The following is a 19,683-nucleotide window of genomic DNA, read 5'->3' as shown; positions in this document are numbered from 1 at the left end:
GACAGCATCGCGGTTGCACGATGTAGGGCCGCGAGGAAAGGTGCGGGGACGCGAGCCTCACCTGAGGCCGCGCGGAAGGGGCTGGGCAGGCCCGCCCTCAGCCCCGCTGCCCGCTCAGGCCCACGCCGCGGCCCGCACGCCTCTTCCCCGCCCGCAGGTGCTCACCCCCGCCCGGGGCCCTGCCCTGGCCTCCAAGGCGCCAGCACGCTCACAGATTTTCCATCCAAACGGCTCTTGCACCCCACGGCAGGCACACTGGGCAGGTCGCCACCACGTACCCTGCGTACCCTGCGCACCCGAGGAGCACAGCGAGGGTTAACAGCACGAACCAGTATTTAGAAATAGCACAGCCCCCGGGGAGTCAGCTGTGGCCAGCTGCTCGGAGCCACTGGAGCCACAGCGTTTGTGGACGTGGTGTGGCCTGCCCAGGGATCGGAGACTCTGAGGGGGTCCTACCACCCCTTGCCCCATCTCCCCAGTAGGGCTTGGGGGTGGCTCGAAACCCACCCCCAGGGAGGGCAAAGCCCTGCCACTGGGCTCGTAGCCACAGCTGAGTCCTGAGGATGCCAAACACGGCTTTTCGGCTCCTGAATTGTGTAATTGTTGGGAATAGCTGCCTCTCCCCGACCCGCACCCCGGGCCTGGCTGCCTGCCCTTCCAGGAGCCCCGTGGATGCCTCCAGCCAGGAACAGAAGCAAGAACACCCCTAGCAGAGGCCCCTGGTCAGAAGCCCAGGCCGGGGGAGCCCCTGGCCAGGAGACTGCAGGGCTGTGGAACCAAGGCCCAAAGCCTGTGTCCCCCCGCACGGAAGTGGCCTAGGTCCTGTGTCCTTCGTGGCAGAAAGCCAATCCCCTAAGGGCGGGACCTGGACTGCTAGAAGCCCAATGCGGACACCACCCCGTCCAGGGCATAAGCACCCGCCACTTACCAGCAAGCTGGCTTTGGCCACAGGCTCCCTGGGTGGAGCCCATGTGGTCAGAGTGCAAAACACAGAGGAACTCGGAGTGCCAGGTGCTGACCAGGGGCAGGACCAAGCCACGGCTGCTGCCAGGGCCGGCACTGAGCCCAGGAGGCACCGAGGGTGAGAGTGACCAGGAGCGCGTGGCCAGCATCTCAGGGGAACTCTTCTGGCGGGGGGCGGTGCATGATGCCGATGCCGGGCTTGCTGTTGTCTTGTTCTCACAGAGGCAGATCACTTAGAGAAACTGAGGCAGCACATACCGCAGGTCATTGAAGCTTCAGAACGCTGGAATCCCCCTTCCGCTGAGTGGTGGCCATCCTCCTTCGTTCTTCAGTGTGTCCCTCCCCTGCCCCGAGCGCTGCCCCGGGATTTGCTGAGGAGTTAGGCTGGGGCGGGGGAAGCACTGGGTCACACCCCCTGACCCCGCCGGGCTTGCCCCAGGAGGCAGGAGGAGAAGCCGGAGATCACTGTTCCGGGGTGTCTGGGGTGTCTGTGGATGGCATGGAGGACTGGGAGGGCTTCCTGGAGGAGGATGAGATAAGGCCAGGGAGGCAGGGGCAGTGAGGGCTGGCCAGCCACCGAGGGCACCTGGCCGGCCCAAGCCAGAGGACTGGATGGCAAAGGTTGGAAGGCAGAGGGGAGGAGGCCTGGGCCCGGGAGGATGCCAGAGAGGCTCCGGTCAGCTCTGCTCAGGTCCTGGCCGTCTGGGGTGTCAAGAGACCAGGTGAATGCTCTGTTAACCCGGGAGCCCGGGCAGAGGCAGGTGCGGGTGAGGCCCGCAGTGCAGGGTGGGGGGTGGTGGCTTCTGTCTGGGGCCTGTGTTTCCCTCCCTAGCGGGCAACAAGGCGGGAGGGGCTGCAGCTAATCCCAACTCCAGCCTCGGCTGTGGGCGGGAACGGTCTGCAGGCTCCACAGAGACAGGACTCCTGGTTGTGGTTGGTGAATCTGCGTGGTCGGATCCGGGGAGGAGGGAAGATGGGAAGGGGGAAGGAAGGGAGGTGCGGGCTGCGGGAATCTCCACCCAAGTGTTTGATTCATAAAGAAGCGGAAGCCTTGTCTCTTCTCTTCTTTCATTTGTAAAAAGAAAGCTCTTTGCCTCCAAACAGAGTCTTCCCAGCAGCACCCCAACCCGAGGCCCACACTTGGCCAGTCATTAACCCCTAACGAGGACCAGGTGCATTGCTGACTCGGGGAGAAGGAAAAGCGGTGACAAGTTGTGGCATCAATGGCTGGATCGCCACCGCGGCCACCACCCCACCGCCACCGCCACCGCCACCACCACCACCACCACCACCACCGGAGATGAGCTGAGCACAGCCCCGCCCAGGCCTCCTAGGGTGAACCAGATGGGAGTTCTTCCTTTTGCCAAAATCCCCACAGAACAGCAGCACTGGCTTCTTAGTCAGCCCCAGTGCACATTTATTGAGCACCTACTGCATGCAACTGCCCCTGGCAGGGAAAGTTCAGCCCTCAAGGGTCTGACTTGTCATCGGGGGAGGTGGTGAGTGTGGAGCTGTGTACAAACTGTGAAGGGCAGGAGGGAGGGAGCGCTACAGAGAAGGAAGAGAAAGGACAAGCGTGTGTGGAGCGCCTGCTGCATGCCCGGCCCCGGGGAGGCATAGGAGGTACATGAACGCATTTAATCCTCACTAACCCAGTTCTGCAAATGAGAAAACTGAGCAGCTTGTTCAAGGTTGGGCAGCCACGTAGGAGGGCTGGGTTTCAAACTCAGGGCCCAGGTTCGAGATCAGCTTCACAACCGCAGCACAGACATGACACCAGCACGCTAGCTGTGGTGCTAAGAGCACCGGGCTTGCCCTCAAAGACCTGCCTCCACCTCTTCGTGGCCATGTAGACCGGCCCAAGGCCTTCAATCTCTCTCAGCCTCAGTTTTTTCATCCGCAAATGGGGCTCAATTCTGTTGCACACTATGAAATGCTGTACACATGGTGGCATAGTCACTAGTCAAAGAGAGAGGGCCCAGGCACTCTAGAAAACAGTACGGTGTTTCCTCAAAAAACTAAAAATAGAAGTAGCAGAAGATCAGTATTTCCACATTTATTTATTTATTTATTTATTTATTTATTTATTTTTAAGATTTAATTTATTCGTGAGAGACAGAGAGAGGCAGAGACACAGGCAGAGGGAGAAGCAGGCTCCATGCAGGGAGCCCGACGCAGGACTTGATCCCAGGTCTCCAGCACCTGTGCGCACACACACACACACTGGAATATTACTCAGCCAGCAAGAGGAATGAAATCTTGTCATTTGCAACAACACAGACAGAGCTGGATGGTATTTTGCTAAATGAAATAAGTCAGCCAGAAAAAAGTGAATGCCGTATCGTCTGGCTCATAAGTGGAACCTAAAAAACAAAACAAGCGAACAAACAAACAGCAACCGTAGAAGCAGAGTCATAAATACAGAGAACAAACGGAGGGTCACCAGAGGGGAGGGAATGTGGGGGGTGAGCAGAATAGGTGAAGAGGATCAAGTGGTACAAACTTCCAGCTATAAAATAAATACGTCACAGGGATGAAAAGTACAGCATAGGGAATAGAGTCAATAATATGACAACTTGGGGATCCCTGGGTGGCCCAGTGGTTTGGAGCCTTCCTTTGGCCCAGGGCGCGATCCTGGGGTCCCGAGATCGAGTCCCGTGTCGGGCTCCCCGCATGGAGCCTGCTTCTCCCTCTGCCTGTGTCTCTTTCTCTCTCTCTATCATGAATAAATAAATAAAAATCTTAAAAATAATAATAATATGACAACTTTGTACGATGATGGACGGTAACTACACTTACTGAGGTGAGCATTTTGTGATGCATACGTCACTATGGTCTACTTCTGAAACTGATATAACAGAATATGTTGATTATGATTTTTTTTTTTTTTTTTAGATCTTGAATAAAAAATGAATTAGGGGCACCTGGATGGCTTCATCGGTTAAGCATCTATGTTCAGTTCAGGTCACGATCTGAGGGGGCCCTGGGGTCAAGCACTGTTGCCCTCCCCGCTCTGTGGGGAGCCTGCTTCTCCTTCTCCTTTTGCCACTCCCCCTGTCTGTGTGCTCTCTCTCTCTCTCTCTCAAATAAATAAATAAAATCTTAAAATTAATTAATTAATTTCAAAAGTTTTAAGGTGGAGAGGAGCTGGGAAGAGAGTGCTGGTGGGGTGGAGTTGGGGTGGGCTGAAGCAGGCAGGTGTGAAAGAGAGATTTTTTTAAAGATTTTATTATTTATTTGAGAGAGAGCATGAGCCTGGGGCAGGGGCGGGGAAGAGGGAGAGGGAGAAGCAGGCTCCCCACTAAGCAGGGAGCTGATTGGGACTCGATCCCAGGACCCTGAGATCATGACCTGATCCAAAGGTAGATGCTCAACCACTGAGCCACCCAGGCGCCCCTGAAAGAGGGGCTCTGACGAGAGAAGGGAGGGGAAAGCACTCTAGGGGTGCTCTTCCACCCGCCTCCCGGGCAGAGATGCTGAGACCAGACGATGCCCATGCTGTGACTCGGGGATGCGCGGGCAGTCCTGCAGGGGTGTTGGCCTTTCTCCTCCTGTTTGGGGCCAAGGGAGATGCTGTTGCCTAGGAGGGAGTCATGAGGAGCAGGGCCCCAACCTGAAGCTGTTAGGTAGGAGCTAATCCAGGGCCAGATTTCCAGGAGGCAGCCCCGGGAAGCCCAAACACCTGGATTCAGGAGTTAGGAGGCCGGGGGTCCTAGTCCCGAAGGGCCAGGGACCTATACTCCACCTGGGGCTTTGTAAGAACCACTTCCAGCTCTGCACCCATAAAATGGGGCGGTGGGGAGTGGGGGAGGGAAAGGGAGGGAGTCACCCATCTTACAGGGTTATTTTGAGGCAAATGACACTATGGGGTTGAGAATCCCTCCTGCCTTGCGGGAGAGTCTAGAACATGTCTCCTTTACAGACCGGGGAGCAGAGGCTCTGCAGGACAGAGGGCCAAGGTCACGATGTCAGGGGACACAGCAGTGCAGGACCTCAGGCCAGTGCTCTCTGCCCAAATACAGTCCCCAGGAGACCTTAGAGGAAAGCAGCCCAAAGCAGTCTGCGTAGCCGTAGGCGGCTGTCCTCCTGGGCGCGGAGCGTGTACACACACACAGGCACACACGCGTGCACTCACGCACCCCAGGCCTCGCGAGGGCAGGAGAGAGAAGTGAGGGGCTAGCCCAGCTCGGCTCTCCCGGGGGAGCAGGTCTCCGGGAGCCCTGGGGTCTGAGCGCGGGGTCCCGGCTCCCCGGGGGCTTGGTGCCAGGTCTGCAGGGTGGGCCGCGGTCTGACCGAGCTGGCGGGGTCATCCCAGCCCTGCCCGGGGAGGAGCAGCCCGCCTCGGGCCCTTTAAGGAAGTTGGGGGCGAGGGGGCCGCGGGGGAGCCGTCCTGAAACCGGAGCGCGGGCTGGCCCTGCCCCGCCCCCGAGTCAAGGAAGGCGGCCCCGCCGGCCCAGCGCCGGCCCCAGTCGCAGCAGCCTCCTCCGGTGCCCTCCGTGGGCTCCCCGCGCTCCGGCTCCGCCCGGCCCCGCCGACCTGCCGCGATGCGGGGTCAGCCGCCCGCGCCCCCGGGCCCCGCGCTGCCCCTGGCCTTGGCCTTGGCTCTGTGGGCCGGCGCCGCCTCCGCGGGTGAGTAGGGGCTGCGGGGGGAGCGGGTGCTGGGCGGCAGGGAAGGGCACCCGAGGGCCCGGAGGCGCCCGGTGAGGGCAGGGGCCGCGGCTGCCACCCCAGGCCGGCCGCAGGGGTCCCACCCGGGATGCAGGCGGTCCCGCGGGGCTCCCGTGGGCCCACTGAGGCTGGCCCGCCAGGTCAGGGTGTGGCTCGTGCAGGATGGGGGGGGGTTTCAGGGGCGCCCCCCGGCTGCACTCCCCACTCCCCACTCCTCGAGGCTTCAGGTGCCCGCGCTGGTGCCCAAAGGACGCCCGGGGACAGCAAGCGGCCAGCAGCCCAGCCTCAGCCGCCCAGGCCAGGAACCGCTGTGCTTGAGGCGGGAACCGAGAGGGGCCCACCCTGCCCCACCCGCGCAGGGCCCCGCAGGGCACCCCCCCACCCCCGCCTGCAGCCTCCCCTGCCCCCTGCGTGTCCCGGGCAGGTCGGTACAGTCCCTTCCCCACCTTCCTCCTGCTGTCCTCTTCAGCTCCTGACTCCCCTCCCTCCCCTGCTGACCCAGAAGGCCTGCTTGGTGACAGCCAGGGGCACCCACTCCTCAGCCTCCTGGCACCTTCAGAGGGTCCCTCAGACAGCCCCGGGCAACCCGCGCCACGCTTCCCTGCCCTGGGCATTGGCGCTTGACCCCAGCAGAGACCGGGTGACAGTTGACCTTCCGAGGGCACTAGGACTCTCCTCTGTGTTACACTCCCAGATCCCTCCAGGGCAGCCTTCTTCCCAGAGGCAAGGCAGGGTCTCCTATGCCCTAGGAACTGTGGCCTCAGGGCTCATCAGTCGCTACTGCCCAAGTATGAATCAGTGCTCCAGCCTCCATCTTTCGGGACCATTCCCAAAAGCAACTCTGAGCAGAGGAAGGGCCGGAGTCTCCCTTCCAGGGGCCGGGCCACACCCTTCTCCCCGTCCTATGGGGAAGCCAGCTCTAACGGACAGCATCACGAGGTACCCAGAGGGAAATGAGTCAGGGGGGACCCCCTACTGGGGTGAGTCAGAGCCGGATCCCCAGGCTCTCTGCTCCTCTTCCCAGGGACCCCTTCCTTCAAAGTGTCGGGGCCTGGGTGATGGGCTGGGCCTCTGGAGAGGTGGGCAGGGGCCATCTGAGGTGACCGGAGTGGGCTGCTTGGGCAGCCTGCAGGCTCCAGCCGAGCGATTCCAGCACCCGCTCTCCTTGGGCTTCGGCGGGAACCCACTCTCCAATATCTTCTCAGCATCCACGCTGTACGAGCATTGTGCTGGGCAACGAGGGGCACACAGAAATGGAAGGGCTGAGCGTACACGCATTCCGGAGGCAGAAAGGCAAATTAAAACCCACACAGCAACTCCTCTCATGTCTGCAAAGATCCAGATGAGGAGTATGGAGAAGAGACGTTGACAGGCGAGCTGAGGCAGGCCGGAGGGTGATCCCGGAGCCAAGCCTTGGAGGACGGGAAGGGGGTCCGTACTCTAGGCAGGAGCTCGGCCTAAGCAAAGGCACTGGGGTGGATACGGGAAGAGCATGTAGAGACGGGAAGCCCAGCAGCCTGGTTAGAAGATGTATTGTGAGCACGAGCCAGGAGGAGCCATTGGGCCGGGGCACAGAATCCTTAAAGATCGGAATACGGCCCAAGCCTGTGCCTCCTGGCAATGGGAGCCACCGACCTTAAGGCAGGGGAGTGGCACGGCAGCAGGGGGTTGTCATGTTGAGCCCACCTCTGTCCTTGGGAAGAATTGGGAATGAGGAGGGTATGGAGAGCTGGAGCCTCCCCCTCCAACGAGCCCTCTCTGCGCCCCCCACCCCCCCACCCGACCCCCACCCCCAGCCTGGCTCAGCCCCATGTCCTGCTCTCTGCACGGGGTCAGGCCCCACTTGAGGAAGGCATCACTCCCGTCCCTCCTGGACACCTCGAGCCCCAAAGGCCCTAAAGGTTTCAGGTACCAGAGTGAGGCCCAAGGGGATGCTTTCCCTGCATTTGTCAGCATCCCAGAGCATCTAGGTCATGAGGCCTGGGAGTCGAGCACCCTGGGAAACCCCCTGGGAGACGTTGGGCAGAGGGACACGGGGCGGGAGAGACTGGGTTGGAGCCCATGTTGGCAGCCGGGCTCCGGGGAGCAGCAGGAGTCCAGGCGAGCGAGCGCCGAGCGCCGAGGCCGCAGGGCCAGCGGCTCCCACACCTCTAGCCCCGCCTGGCACAGCTGCTCTCAGAGACGGGGCAAGAGGTGGGAGTCTGGGCTGGGGCTGGGGCAGGAGGACCTGTAAGGGGGCCCCTGATTTAGCCGGGTGCGGCCTCGGGGCGTCTGAGAGAACAGGACCATGGAGGCATCCAGGGCAAGGAATCCAGTCCGAGTAGATTGTCCGGCCCCTGGGGATCCCCTGGGGAGCCGCGGTCTGGAGGTGTGTGTGCAGCGCAGAGGCCAGGCCCTTGGCTCAGCCCACCCAGACTCTGGAAAAGCTGTTCCAGGACCGAGTGTAACTGAACCACCCCCCACCTCACCCCCAGGGCGGGACAGGAGGGTCTTCTGGTGCTGCCGCCTGGGGCCGGGTGGCCAGGTGGGCCAGGCTGCTGGCGCGGTTGCGGGAGGGGAGCGGGTGCGCATGGAGCTCTCAGAGGAAGTGCACAGGCTGCTTCTGGGAACTGGGCGTGCTGCCCAGGAGGGGCAGGCAGGGGAGGGGGTTGGAAGAGCCCGCCGCACACCCTCACTGGCGCACACAGATGTGGGTGTGCGCACAAGTATGAACAACCGCGTACAGGGCCAGCTGCGCTCACGAACCTGGGCGGGGGCGCCCGGGAGAAGGGAGAATGAGGTGTGGACGGGATGGGGGCAGGGGGTGCTGCGCCGTCTGTGGCCCTATCCGCCCTATACGCACCAGGAGCAGGTGCCCGAGGGGCCCTCGGGCCTGGGCCTGCTCCTGCTCCCCCAGCTCCTGGCTCCACCCAGCTCCCCTCTTGCCTCCAACATGCCCCCTGCCCCAACGTATGCCCAGTTCTGCAGAGCTCTCTAGAGTTAAGACTCTTTCTCCGGGTGCAGCTTCGGATGCGTTTCAAGTTATGCTGTTATGGGTACCACCGACTGTAGATGGGCGATTCGGAATGAACGGAGCTTGTATGGACGGTTTCTTACTTGGATTCCCTCGGAGGAGGGGCGCCTCAGAAGGGTGGGTCGTTCGAGCGGGGGAGGAGGAGCAGGGCTCGGAGCTATCGGCTACTTGGACTCCCACCTGCAGAGGCATCACCCCCCCCCCAGGCCGGGGAGGCCAACCGTGTGTGCACAGCCTCACAGCAGCCCCCCAAGTCAAGAAACATTCCTATTTTAGAGATGTGGAAACTGAGGCTCAGAGAAGTGCAGGGGCTGGCCTCGGGGCACGCTCGGGCACACAGGTCGCAGTGTTGTCACTCACCTCCACAACAGCCCGGGTGGGGCCAGGTGGGCCGTCACCCACGGGTGGGCCCAGACCCCCCCAGCAGGGGAGACACAGCTCCCTGAGGAGCCTATATCTCTGCTCCTGTGTCCCCCTACCCCACCTCTCCAGATCCCCCTGTACTTTGTGGCAGCACAAGCAAATCCTCTTCAAGAAAGTCCCCGACCCCTTTCGATGGCCGGGATAGCACACGAAGCCGCGTGCGTCCTAGATGTAGGGCAGTAGCACTGAGGTCTGCCATCGAGGTGGCTTGGTGGCGGGGCTCCCCACCCTCTGCGGACCATTCCTTCTCCCCCTGGGCCCTGACCACACTCCGCTGTGCATCCGCCAGGCCTCGGGCCACCGCGGCACTAACCTATTTCTGTGCGTGTCTCATGGCTTGACTGTCCCGGTGGGTCGTTGAGGCTGCCTCCCCTCCCAGACCTTACTGCAGAGGCCCCCCCAGCCCCAACCAGTCTCCCCATGGTTCGTAGGGAAACAGGGGCCCAGACAGGAACAGCTAGTCTCTCGGGGTCACACACCAAGTCTGTAGCAAGGTGGGGGCTGAGCCTCCCTGCTCTCTGTCCTTGAATCCTGGTTTGGGGCGGCCACAGCTCCAGCAGCCTCCCTCGGGCCCACCTCCCGTCGGCTCTCCCCAGGGGCCTCCACCGTCTTGCTCCACGCAGGACTGAGCCCAGAGGGGCATGTTGATCACTGAGTAGGATGACACCAAGGGCCCGGAACATGCCCTTTCCCAGATGGAGTCAGGTCAGGAGGCCCGAAGGCAGGGAACAGAAGCCAAGCCCACCGTCCTCCCAGCCAGGCCGGGGACCGGGCCTCTCCTGCCCCAGCATCCCCCTCCTGCCACTCCCTGAACCAAACGGGACGTCCCTGAGCCCCCAGCAGGCAGGAGCCTCCTGGTGCCACCCTCCCGAGGGCCCCAAGATACCATGACTGTGCCAGGCCCCCTCTCCCCCTCCGGCCTCTCAGCCTGGGCATTCGGGGCGAGCCCGTGTCCCACGGGCGGCCGAGGAGCTCGGCCATCAGGTGAGAATCCATGAGCCCTGGCTCCTGGTTTCTCTTCTCATCCTTCACTGCCCGGCTCCAGAACCACCACCCCGGGAGCCTTTCCCAGCCCTTCCTGGGGCCCTGCCCTCCTTCTCCGTGGGGCCGCAGGCCTTTCTGCCAAAGCCGTGACCTCCGTCAGCGTGATGCCCGGGAGGTACACGTACGCACATGCGTGCACACGCGGGTGCAAGTGTTGCTCAGCAGCCTGGCCCAGAGCCTAGCAAGGAGAGCGCCCAGCCCCTCAGCAGCCATCCCGGGAGAAACCCCCGACTCAGGATTCACGGCCCCCAGCACCACGGCCAGGCAAGCGAGGCCTCTGGGGGCCTGCGTCCTCTCTGGGGACAGGACAGGGCTGGAGAGAGGACACCAACTTCCTTTCCCACCTAAGAGCAACCGCTGCCCACGGTCCAGGAGGGGCCAGCTATAAATATCAGTGGGCCCCGGACGCTGATTCCCACGACTTGGGCCCCTCCCTTCCCCTTCCCTGCGCACAGCAGCTGGGCCAGCCCGCTCCCCTGCAGTTGGAGGCCGGCCAGGCAGGCCTCAGGCGCACACATCCACACACACTTCCCACCATGGTCAGGGAAGGAACAAATCACCCTTTTTGGGTGCCTGGGAGCAGCTAAGAGCGAGCCCCTCCTGCCCCTCGTCCTGACTCAGGCCCACGGCTCCCTCCTCTGGGCTGCGGGGAGGCAGGTCAGGGACACGGGGGAAGGAACATGGCATTAGAGAGCCAAGGACCTCACTCCAGCCCTACCCCTTGATGTGTGACCTTGGGAAGTGACTCAGCCTTCTGAGCCTCAGTCTTCTCTCTCAATGGGGACAAATGATGCCTGCGTCCCATGGGTGTTGAGGATCAGAGCCCTTTGCCAGAGTAAGCGCTCAGCAGGTGCCAGCCCCTGAAGTCCCTGTCTTTGGGTTACTCCCATTGTCCTCTGGACTGGGGGCAGGCCCAGCAACCCGGCGATCTTTGAGAAGGGTTCCGAGATCAGGGATTGGATGGGGCGGCCTTGTGAGCAGGTCTGTGTGGGACTCAGTGACATAGAAAAGCAGCGATGAGTCCCCAAGGGTCCACCAGCCAGCTGCTGCGGGCCAGCCGGGGACCCCTCAGGAAGGGGGTGGGGCTCTTCAGCCGAGGGCTCACTGGGCTGAGCACCACCCCACTGTAAGGAGAAGCAGGCCAGCCCTCCCAGCCCCTCCCCGGCCTCATCCCAAAGCCTAAAGGGCCCCCAGACAGAGATCGTGGCTCCCCGGTAGGGCACAGCCAGGATGTTTTGAAAGAATAACAAGATGAACCCCAGACTCGTCCAGAGAGCACAGGGGTGGGGATGAAGAGAATGAGCGGCAGGAACTGCTGTAGGAACTGCTGTAGGGCGGGAGCCTCGACATCCACCTCTGCCCTGCCCCTGGGCACACCTGGGGCCCCTCCGGGGTGGGGTGGGGGCAGGGCTGGACACGTGAAGGGACCACCCGGGCTCCCACGGGCCGTTATGGGAGGGACTGCGCCACAGAGGGAGCCCAGACTGAGGACCCCCCTCCGCCCTGAGCTGCTGGGACCCTTCCGGGGCGCTGGGGGTGCCAGGGGGCACGTGCACCAGATCAGAGTCGCTGGGGGGGGGGAGTGATTCCTGGAGACTGCGGCGGGGCGGGGGGCAGGGGGGCGCGTGCCAGCTGGGGGGCGCTTCAGGTGGGGGCTGGGCAGGTCCAGGCCCCAGCTTCGGAGAAGGAACCCCCGTCACCAGTCACCGGGCTGGGCTCTGCTCCCCGGATGTGCATGTGCGCCAACGGCATCCAGGCGCCCGCCCCCGCCTGGGCCCCGTGTCCGGGCATCTGATGCCCATGTGCTTCGGGCCACCCCGCTGAGGCCCAGCTGAGCTCTTCCAGGGGCGAGGACTCCGGTGAGGGCCTGACCCCCCAACCGCTCACAGTCCTGGGGTGGGACAGGAGGCTGGGGACCGCAGCCCTCGGGGTACCTGGCCCTGCTGTGTGGCCTTGGGCAGACTCCCCGTCTCTGGCCCCGGGGTCACATAGCCAGGCCCCAAGGTCAGCTGTAAAGTTCAGAGCTCCAGCTCCTGGAGAATGGGACCGGGGTCCCTGCCTCTGTGCAGAGAGCCAGCTGCCTGTCTGGGGACATACGGCAGAGTGGGCTGGCCTGGAAGGGGCTGAAGGGGCGGCCTGGCCTGCCCGCGCAGCCTGGTACCTAGAAACCACTCTCCCAGTCGGCGCGGAGCCCCGGGCTCTCCCAGGATGAGGGTAGGGCTCTGCTCCACCCCCGGCTCCCGTCTTCCACCCCCTTGCTCGAGCCCCACCCTACTAAAAATAAACCCAGACCACCCCATCTTGTACCAGCCAGACCCACCCAGCCCCTCCAGAGCCAGTTGAGTCACCGCTCCAAGCTGCTCCTTTTTTTAACCGTCTGAGTCACTGGCTGTGGCTACAGCTCCATGACACAGGCCCCAGGCCCCAGGGCCCAGCCACGCCACGGCCTCCAAGGGCACAACCCACAGCAGAGGGAGGGGTCTGGATAGAGGGGGCAGCAGGTGAGGCCAGGCTACCCCTTAGCGGGTCCCAGCGGCCAGCACCACCTCGCCCCATCCCCCGGGGACTCCTCTGCACCAGCCCTGCCCCTACAGCATTGCTCTGCCTCCAAGCAGGTCTGTGCCACCCCCCTCCCCCCGCCCAAGACAGAGGGTCTCCAGGCCCCGGGCCCTGTGGGGCCAGAGTGGGCACGGCCCGGCCTTCTGGGGCGAAGGCCGCAGAGAGACACCTGCCCCTGCGCCTCCTCCGGCCGCAGCTCAGGCTCTGCCCACACTGCCCAGAGCACCATGAAGACTCCTGGCCCAGAAGCCTCCACCTCCAGCCCCTCCGGGCTTCCTTTATCCTCTCTGCGCAGTGGGCCAAGCTCTTCCCCCCATCCCCTGTCCCTTCCCCATGGCTGTCTCTCTGTCTCCCGCTGCCCCGGGTCTCTAACCCTGCCTGTTCCCTTTCCTCGACCCAGTCCGAGTCCGGGGGACCCAAAGTGCTGCGTGCACCCGGCCCTCCGCACACGTGTCCTTCCCTGGGCCTTCCCAGCAGACACACCTCACCTCCACTCATTCCCATAAGAGGCTCTGGGCCCCAGAGACCAACCCCAAGAGGACTTTCCATCCTCTCACCCAAGTCCCCTCCTCCCCCCGCCCCAAAGCACTGGCTACATCCTGTCGTCCTGTCCCTGTCTTGGGGATGTCAGGATCCCACAGGCACTTCCGTGGAGGCTGAGACAGGGGGGCAGGGGGCCTGGGAACGGCGCCACCCCCGGCCCCTGCCTGAACGAGCCTGCACAGCCTCAACCCCAGCCCTCTCCTGTCTGGGGCTGCGGCCTCCAGCTATAAATAGGGGCCCCCATTCTATTTTCTTTAAAAACAAGCACCAGACTCTGTCACCATAGGCCCAGAAAAGCACTCGCTGGCTGGGGCAGCCTCCCGCCCCACCCCAGCCACCGTGCAGCACCCGCCCCACCCCGAGGCAGAGGAGGACTGAAGGGAAGCCTGGAGGGAGACCAGGTGGGGACGAGCCCTGCGGCTGGGTCAGCTAGGAACGGGGCAGCTGCCCTCCGGCCCACTCCGCTTCCCACCTCCCTTCACCAAGTGCCGCCAGTCTTGTTCCCGAGACACGTGCTATTAGCAGGGAGCCGTGACAGTAGCACAAGTCCCCAGGCCATGGTTGAGAGGTGCTGGCACCCCAAATGCAGAGCCGGAACTGTGGGGGGAAGGCTTCCTTCCTGAAGGAGCAGGAGGGCATTCGCAGGCGGAAAGGAAAGAAGAGCTGGCCCGGCGGGAGGCCCAGCGAGCCTCGTTGCAGGTGGAAGACAGCCCGAGGCTTAGCGAGGCTGGCACATGGGGTGTCGTCGAGGGAGGTGAACGGGAAAGCCTGGCAGGGCTGGGGCAGGAGGGCCTGGCACCCTCGGTGCCCTCCTACGGTTGGGGCTTGATCCTGGGGCAGTGGGGAGCCATCGAAGACTTCCAGACCCAGGGGGATGACAGAGTGACTCTCGTGTGGGGTTAACGGTGGTTGCTGGTAACAAAACAAGGCAGGAAGTTCATTAAGCCCGGAAGGGATGGTGACCATCTGCCTTGTGGGATGGCACAGAGGAAAAAGAGGGGGAGACGAATCCGAAAGAGAATTCAGGGGCAAGATGGCTGGAACATGGGGAGGGACGAGACAGACTGTCCAAAAGGACTTTCAGATTTCTGCCCGCCAATGCGCGGGTGGTGAGGCCTTCCCTGGAAGGCAAGCAGGTGTGGGGAGAGACGACACTGAGTCTGGCTTGAGATGGGTGGGCTTGGGTTTGCAGGGCCCCATGGGTGTTTCTGGTGCAGGGGCCTTGGGGGCATTGGCAAGAGGGCCCAGGGCCCCGGAGAGTTGGTGCTGGAGACAGAGACGTGGGTGCCAGAGTGGCGAGCCGGTGCCTGAGGCCGGGGGACAGGAGGCGGGCTGGAGACGGCACAGCGGTGGGCAGAGCTGGGCGGCGCTGACAGTTGGGGGGGGGGGTCTGCAGGCCCGGAAGGTGCAGGCGGAATGGGGGGCAGGAACCTATCCCAAGAGGAGCTGGGCCTGCCTGTGGGAAGAGGTCTCAGGCTAGGGATCTCGGGGGTACCGGTTAGCACAGAGGCCACTAGCAAAGACTCTGGGGTTTCCCGGTCCACCCTCCCAGGCAGGCATCCCACCCACGCTGGAAGCTTCTTGCTCAGCCTGCCTATTGTCGGCCGGTAGAAAACCCCCATATGGGCCAAGGGCCACCTCCACGTGATCCCTGTACCCTCTTCAAGCCGATGTTTCCTTCCTCAGCACACACGTGTGGGCCCCCTGGGCGGCAGGTGCCCTGCAGGGATCCGGGCCCTCCGTCCCGTCCCGTCCTCGGGAGCTTCCAGTCTGGCCTCTTAGGTCAGAGGTGGCCCCGCTGAAGTGAGCACAGCTCTCCACCAGCCACTTCCTGCTAGGCTGGGCTGGGCAGGCCAGGTTTGTTGGTCCCCCCAGCCAGGTGCCCTCCGCACGGGTGAGAAAGCAGAGGCCCAAGAGAGCAGGGCAGCATGGGGCTGGAGGGGGGCGCGGGAGGGCCTGTCCCAAGCCCCTCCTTCCCCCATGTCCTGGACATGGGCCTGCCATCCTGAGATTACCCCGCCACTCTTCCCTGCATTTCAGATGGGGGATCTGCGGGGCAGCCGTGGCTTCGCCAAGCACACAGACTCTTGGCCCCGGCCTGTGTCCAGACCAACAGTCATTGCTTCCGCAACCCCCACCCCAGCTCACACACTCACTGTCTCCAAGTCCAGGCTGCCAGGCTGGGGGAAGCCCCAGGACACCTCCCCAAGGGCCCTGCCCTTAGCGGTTTCTCATCCCAGAGCTGAAGGGGAGCTCAGAGATGAGCAACAGGCTTCCGCTTGCTTCCTGGCTCTGGTCCAGCCTGAGAGAGGGGGTGGCCCCAGAGCGCCCCGGGGCCGGCTTCTCACCCCAGGCCTCTGCCCCTCCATCCTCTTCCCTGATCTCCGAGACCCCAGTGGGCACGCCCAGCATTTATCACTGGCTTGGGGAACGTGCCACACTCAGCCAGCCCTGAAGAAGGTCCCTCCCTGATCCGGCCGAGCCCCCGAATCAGACCCATCCAGCCGCCCCAGGAGAGGCCAGCTGCCAAAGCAGCCCAGGAAGGCAGATGCTCTTCCCTCCCTTCCCACCCCCACCGCCCCCCAGGGAGCCCCGGAGGACAGGAAGGGAAAAAGTGTGTCTCCCAGGCTCGGGGCCAGCTCTCACACCCTCCTGCTGCCGGAGCCTGCGGCAGATGCCCCACTTCCGATGCACACGCAACAGCAGCCCCACACTGCTCCTGTGCACACGTCCCTCCCTGACACGAGGCCCAGCGCAGAGCCCGGCCCAGGGGCTCCAGGCCAGCGCTGCACGGCTCCTCTGGAGGACTTAGCGCAGGTACCGGCCTCCCTGGGCCTCATTCCCTCCACTGTAAGATGGGCTCCCTCCCAGGGCAGGGGGGAAGGAGGAAGGGGCTGCTGAGGGGGCCCAGCGCAGGCGAGGAAGGTCCCTTGCTCTGTTTCTTCCCTCCCAGTCACCCTACCTGGGCCCGGGCCACTCCCATCAGGGTCCCCGTCCCCCCACCCCACCCAAGGCCAGAAAAGTGGGGGGAAGGGGATGTGGGGGAGGGCCTGGCGATCCACTCAGATCCCTGCAGGGGAGGAAAATTATAAGGTGGAAAAGCCTCTCGGGATTGCTCCACCGCAGCACCCCACCCCTCGTGCCTCGGGCCAGGGGAGCGGCAGGCTTCCACAAAGACTCCATTGAGGCCCTGCTTCCTCCCCGGCCCAGCCCTCCAGCCTGGGTGGATGAGCCGCTCCTCCAGCAAACCGCTCATTTTCCTTCCAGCTTCCTCTGTGCCGCACACGGCCCAGGCTTGGCCTCATGGCTGGGAGCCCGGGGCACCAGTCAGTGTCTTGTACCAAGTTTAGCGTCACCTCCCTGCCGGTCAAGGGGTAATCGCCTTTCGGAGGAGATCCCCACATTGGAAATGTTCCCCAACATGTGCCCCTCGGCTTGGGTGGCCAGGAAGCTGTTGGGCAGAGGAGCAGCAGCGAGGCCAGCGCCCAGAGGCAGGACTCGGCCTCTAGCTGAGGAGTCCTGTAGCCCCGGGCCTCCTTGGTCTTGCAAAAGCCAGAATGGGAATCAGACAGAAGGGGCCGGCAAGGCGGCTGGAGTCCCGAGTGCTCTGGGAGCGAGGCTGCTGGCTCGAGGGCTCCTGGAGTGAAGAGAGACGGGCCCACCTTGGCCCCAGCTGGGGTCTCCAGTGTGGAGACTGGGATGTGGTCCATGAGCCCAGATCAGGGAGGCAGGAGAGCCGGCGGGGGCGCTGCAGGGGTGCAGGGGTGCGGGCGTCCCCCAGGCAGCTAGCCCTGGCAGGCAGTAAGCGTCTAGGCCCCGTTCTTGGGACGCCCTTGTCACCACCGTGAGAGGGGGATGTGGTCTCTGGGATCTGACCTGAAGTCTGTCCCTGTAGCCCTCCCCGCATTGTTCCCTTCAGAGATACGGGGCTGGGGGCAGGGGGGAGGTGACAGCTCAGTGGAAAGGGCTGAGCCTTGGGCTCGGCGTCAGGGAGGGTCCGTCCCGAATCTAGAGCCAGACGGGACCCACCACCCCACATCCCCGCCCGGCCTGCACTCACCCCAGCAACTGTGACAGGTGGCTGTGCCCCCACCCTCTTCGGTGCCCTGGGGGACTGAGTTCTCGGGCCACCTCCAGGCACTGCTTCCCCAGCTCTGAGAAGGGAGTGGGCGTGGGCGCTGCAGGGCACTTAGCCCCATCAGCCTTGGGGTCCATGAGCCTTGGGGGCGTAGCTCTGGTTCTCAGGAAGTTTCCCCCCCTCCCAGCCTGCTCAGACCTTCCCTGGCTTGGGGGCAGAAGCTGGTGGAGAAAAAGCTGCAGCCCTTGGAGGCACGGGGTGCGGAGGGGGCGGGGCATCTGGCCTGGGTTCTGGAGGGCCCAGCGGCTGGGGCAGGCACCTGGTCCGTCCTGCCTTCACCCGCGGCCACCCACATGCACACCCACGGGGGAGACAGAGCCCTTCCTCCCTGCCTTGGCTGCCCTAGAGCGCTCCCCCACGGCCCCCCCAGACTTCTCAGGAGAAGGCCTCTCCCAGCCTGCCCCCTGCCTGCCTAGGATGTGGGTCTGGAACGGGGAGTGCACACCTGGTGCCAAACCCCAAGGAGCTGCGGTGAAGTCCGGCTTCCCCCGAGATCAGGACCCCTTGCCCTCCCCAGCCAGCTGCCGGCGCCCCCTCCTCACCCTCCTCACTCCCGCCCACGGCAGCAGGCTGGCAGCCAACATCCCGCTTTCTGGGGCTCTCTTGGTTTCTCCTTCTTCGGGCCTCTGTCTGGACCCCTGAGCTCAGTTTTTATGGAGGGGGGAGGGTGTCTTCATTTCTCATTCTCAGTTTTAACATCTTCCTCAGGCTTTCTGTCTCCCCCCGGTGGGGGCTTCTTTTCCGTGGCTGTGTTACCGGATTTGCAAATGAAGGAAGGAAGGAAGGAATGACTGGATCCCCTTCTGTCCCCATCCATCTCTCACCTCCTGCTCCATCTCAGTACCACTGGGTTCACCTCCCAGCGTACATGCCCGGGTCTCCCTCCGCCCCCTTTGCCCCAGACCCTGGGCACTCCCCCCGCCCCCCGGCCCCGCCCCGCCCCAGCAGGGCCATCCTGCCCAGGAGCTCGGACTTCCAAACTTCCTCCCTTATAAAGTCAGGCAGCGGCAGACACCCAGGAATGCTGCTGCTCATGACGCACGCACACTGACGGTGGGGCCGCGGCTACCCCCAGGCAACCGGGAATGGGGGAATGGGCGGGAGCAGGGCACCAGGGGACTGACTTCCTGGGGGGGGGGCTCAGAGAGGTGGCTGGGCCAAGACCCGCAGGCTTTCTCTTCCCTGTCAAATCGCCGCTGCCCTGAAGCCTCAGTTTATCTGTCTGGAAACCCCCCTGAATGCTAACCCTGCAGAGAACTTTGGTGTCGTGAGACCCAGCACCCGAGGAGCGGGGGGCCTGGGGGTAGCTCTCTAGACCGTCCTGGGGCGGGGGTGCTCCCGGTTCTGGCCAGGGGAAGGCAGGGGAGGGGAGCCAAAGGCAAAGAAAGACCAGGGGAGACAGATAAGGCAGCGAGGTGGCCGAGTGGCCAAGCCAGAGACAAAGGAGATACTGCAGAGAGACAGGGAGAGACAGTCCAGCGGCGTGGGAGGATCGGGGTCTGCAGCACCCCCACCGCCCCCGCCCCCGACCCTAGAAGAGGCCCCGTGGCTGAGACCCGGCCCCGGCCGCTGGGAGAGCCTGGGGTGGGGGGGGGGGCTGTGCGCAGAGATGCTCCCCAGCCGCTGACAGGTAAGAGCAGAGCATCTTGAGGGCAGGAGTCACACGCCCCGGGGAGGCAAGAGACGCCCGCCCCACCTGCGCCCTGCCAGCGGGTGGCCTGCTGGGGACGGTGGCCCAAGCTTGTCTCCCCACCTGAGAAGAGGCTTGGCAGGGACGGACACAGGCTCCTCTGTGCCCCCAACCCTCGTCTCAGGAAGAAGGACGGAGCCGCTCTGCCGGACCCAGACAGACGCGCCCTGTGCGTGGTCAGGAAGGCCGGGAAGCCGTGGGATGCTCCACCTTCAGCAAACCTCGGGGACGGCCGGGCGTCGGGAGGACGGGTGGGAACCGTCCAGGAACACATGGCCCCTTTCACGGAGTCGGCCCCGAGGCCCAGGGCAGGCGCGGGCACAATCGCTGCTCTGTCCCGGCAGCTCCCAGCCCACACGCGCACACATGCACAAACACACAGCCTTATGCAAACCCCAAACACCCCCAAGCAGCCACCCACATGCCCGAACACACCCGCAAGTAGACTCTACGTAGTCCCGGACACCCACCCACGGCCGTCTCCCCGGCGGAGAAACCCAGGCGCGCAGCATCCCGCTGCCCCTCCCACTGACCCCAGGGCCCTTGCAGCAGCGGCCCCCGGGCTGAATGCCGGGCAGCACCCGGGCGGCCCACGCTGCGAACCCCCTGCACAGCTGTGCACAGAGCGGACTCCCGGACCAG

General features: G+C 63.9%; 1 protein-coding gene across 1 annotated transcript in view; it reads left to right on the top strand.

The window, feature by feature from the left end:
* Nucleotides 1-5,362: 5,362 nt before the first annotated feature.
* CSPG4 (chondroitin sulfate proteoglycan 4) overlaps nucleotides 5,363-19,683 on the top strand; it is a 36,977-nt gene continuing 22,656 nt past the window's right edge. The window contains exon 1 of the mRNA XM_077881967.1: nucleotides 5,363-5,592. Coding sequence (XP_077738093.1) covers nucleotides 5,508-5,592 — 85 coding nt within the window. The 5' untranslated portion in view covers nucleotides 5,363-5,507. The remainder of the gene's footprint in view (nucleotides 5,593-19,683) is intronic.

Source organism: Canis aureus, chromosome 32 (genome assembly GCF_053574225.1).
Source record: "Canis aureus isolate CA01 chromosome 32, VMU_Caureus_v.1.0, whole genome shotgun sequence".
Lineage (NCBI taxonomy): Eukaryota > Metazoa > Chordata > Mammalia > Carnivora > Canidae > Canis > Canis aureus.
The sequence above is the reverse complement of the archived record's forward strand: the minus strand, read 5'-3'. Positions and strand labels throughout refer to the sequence as shown.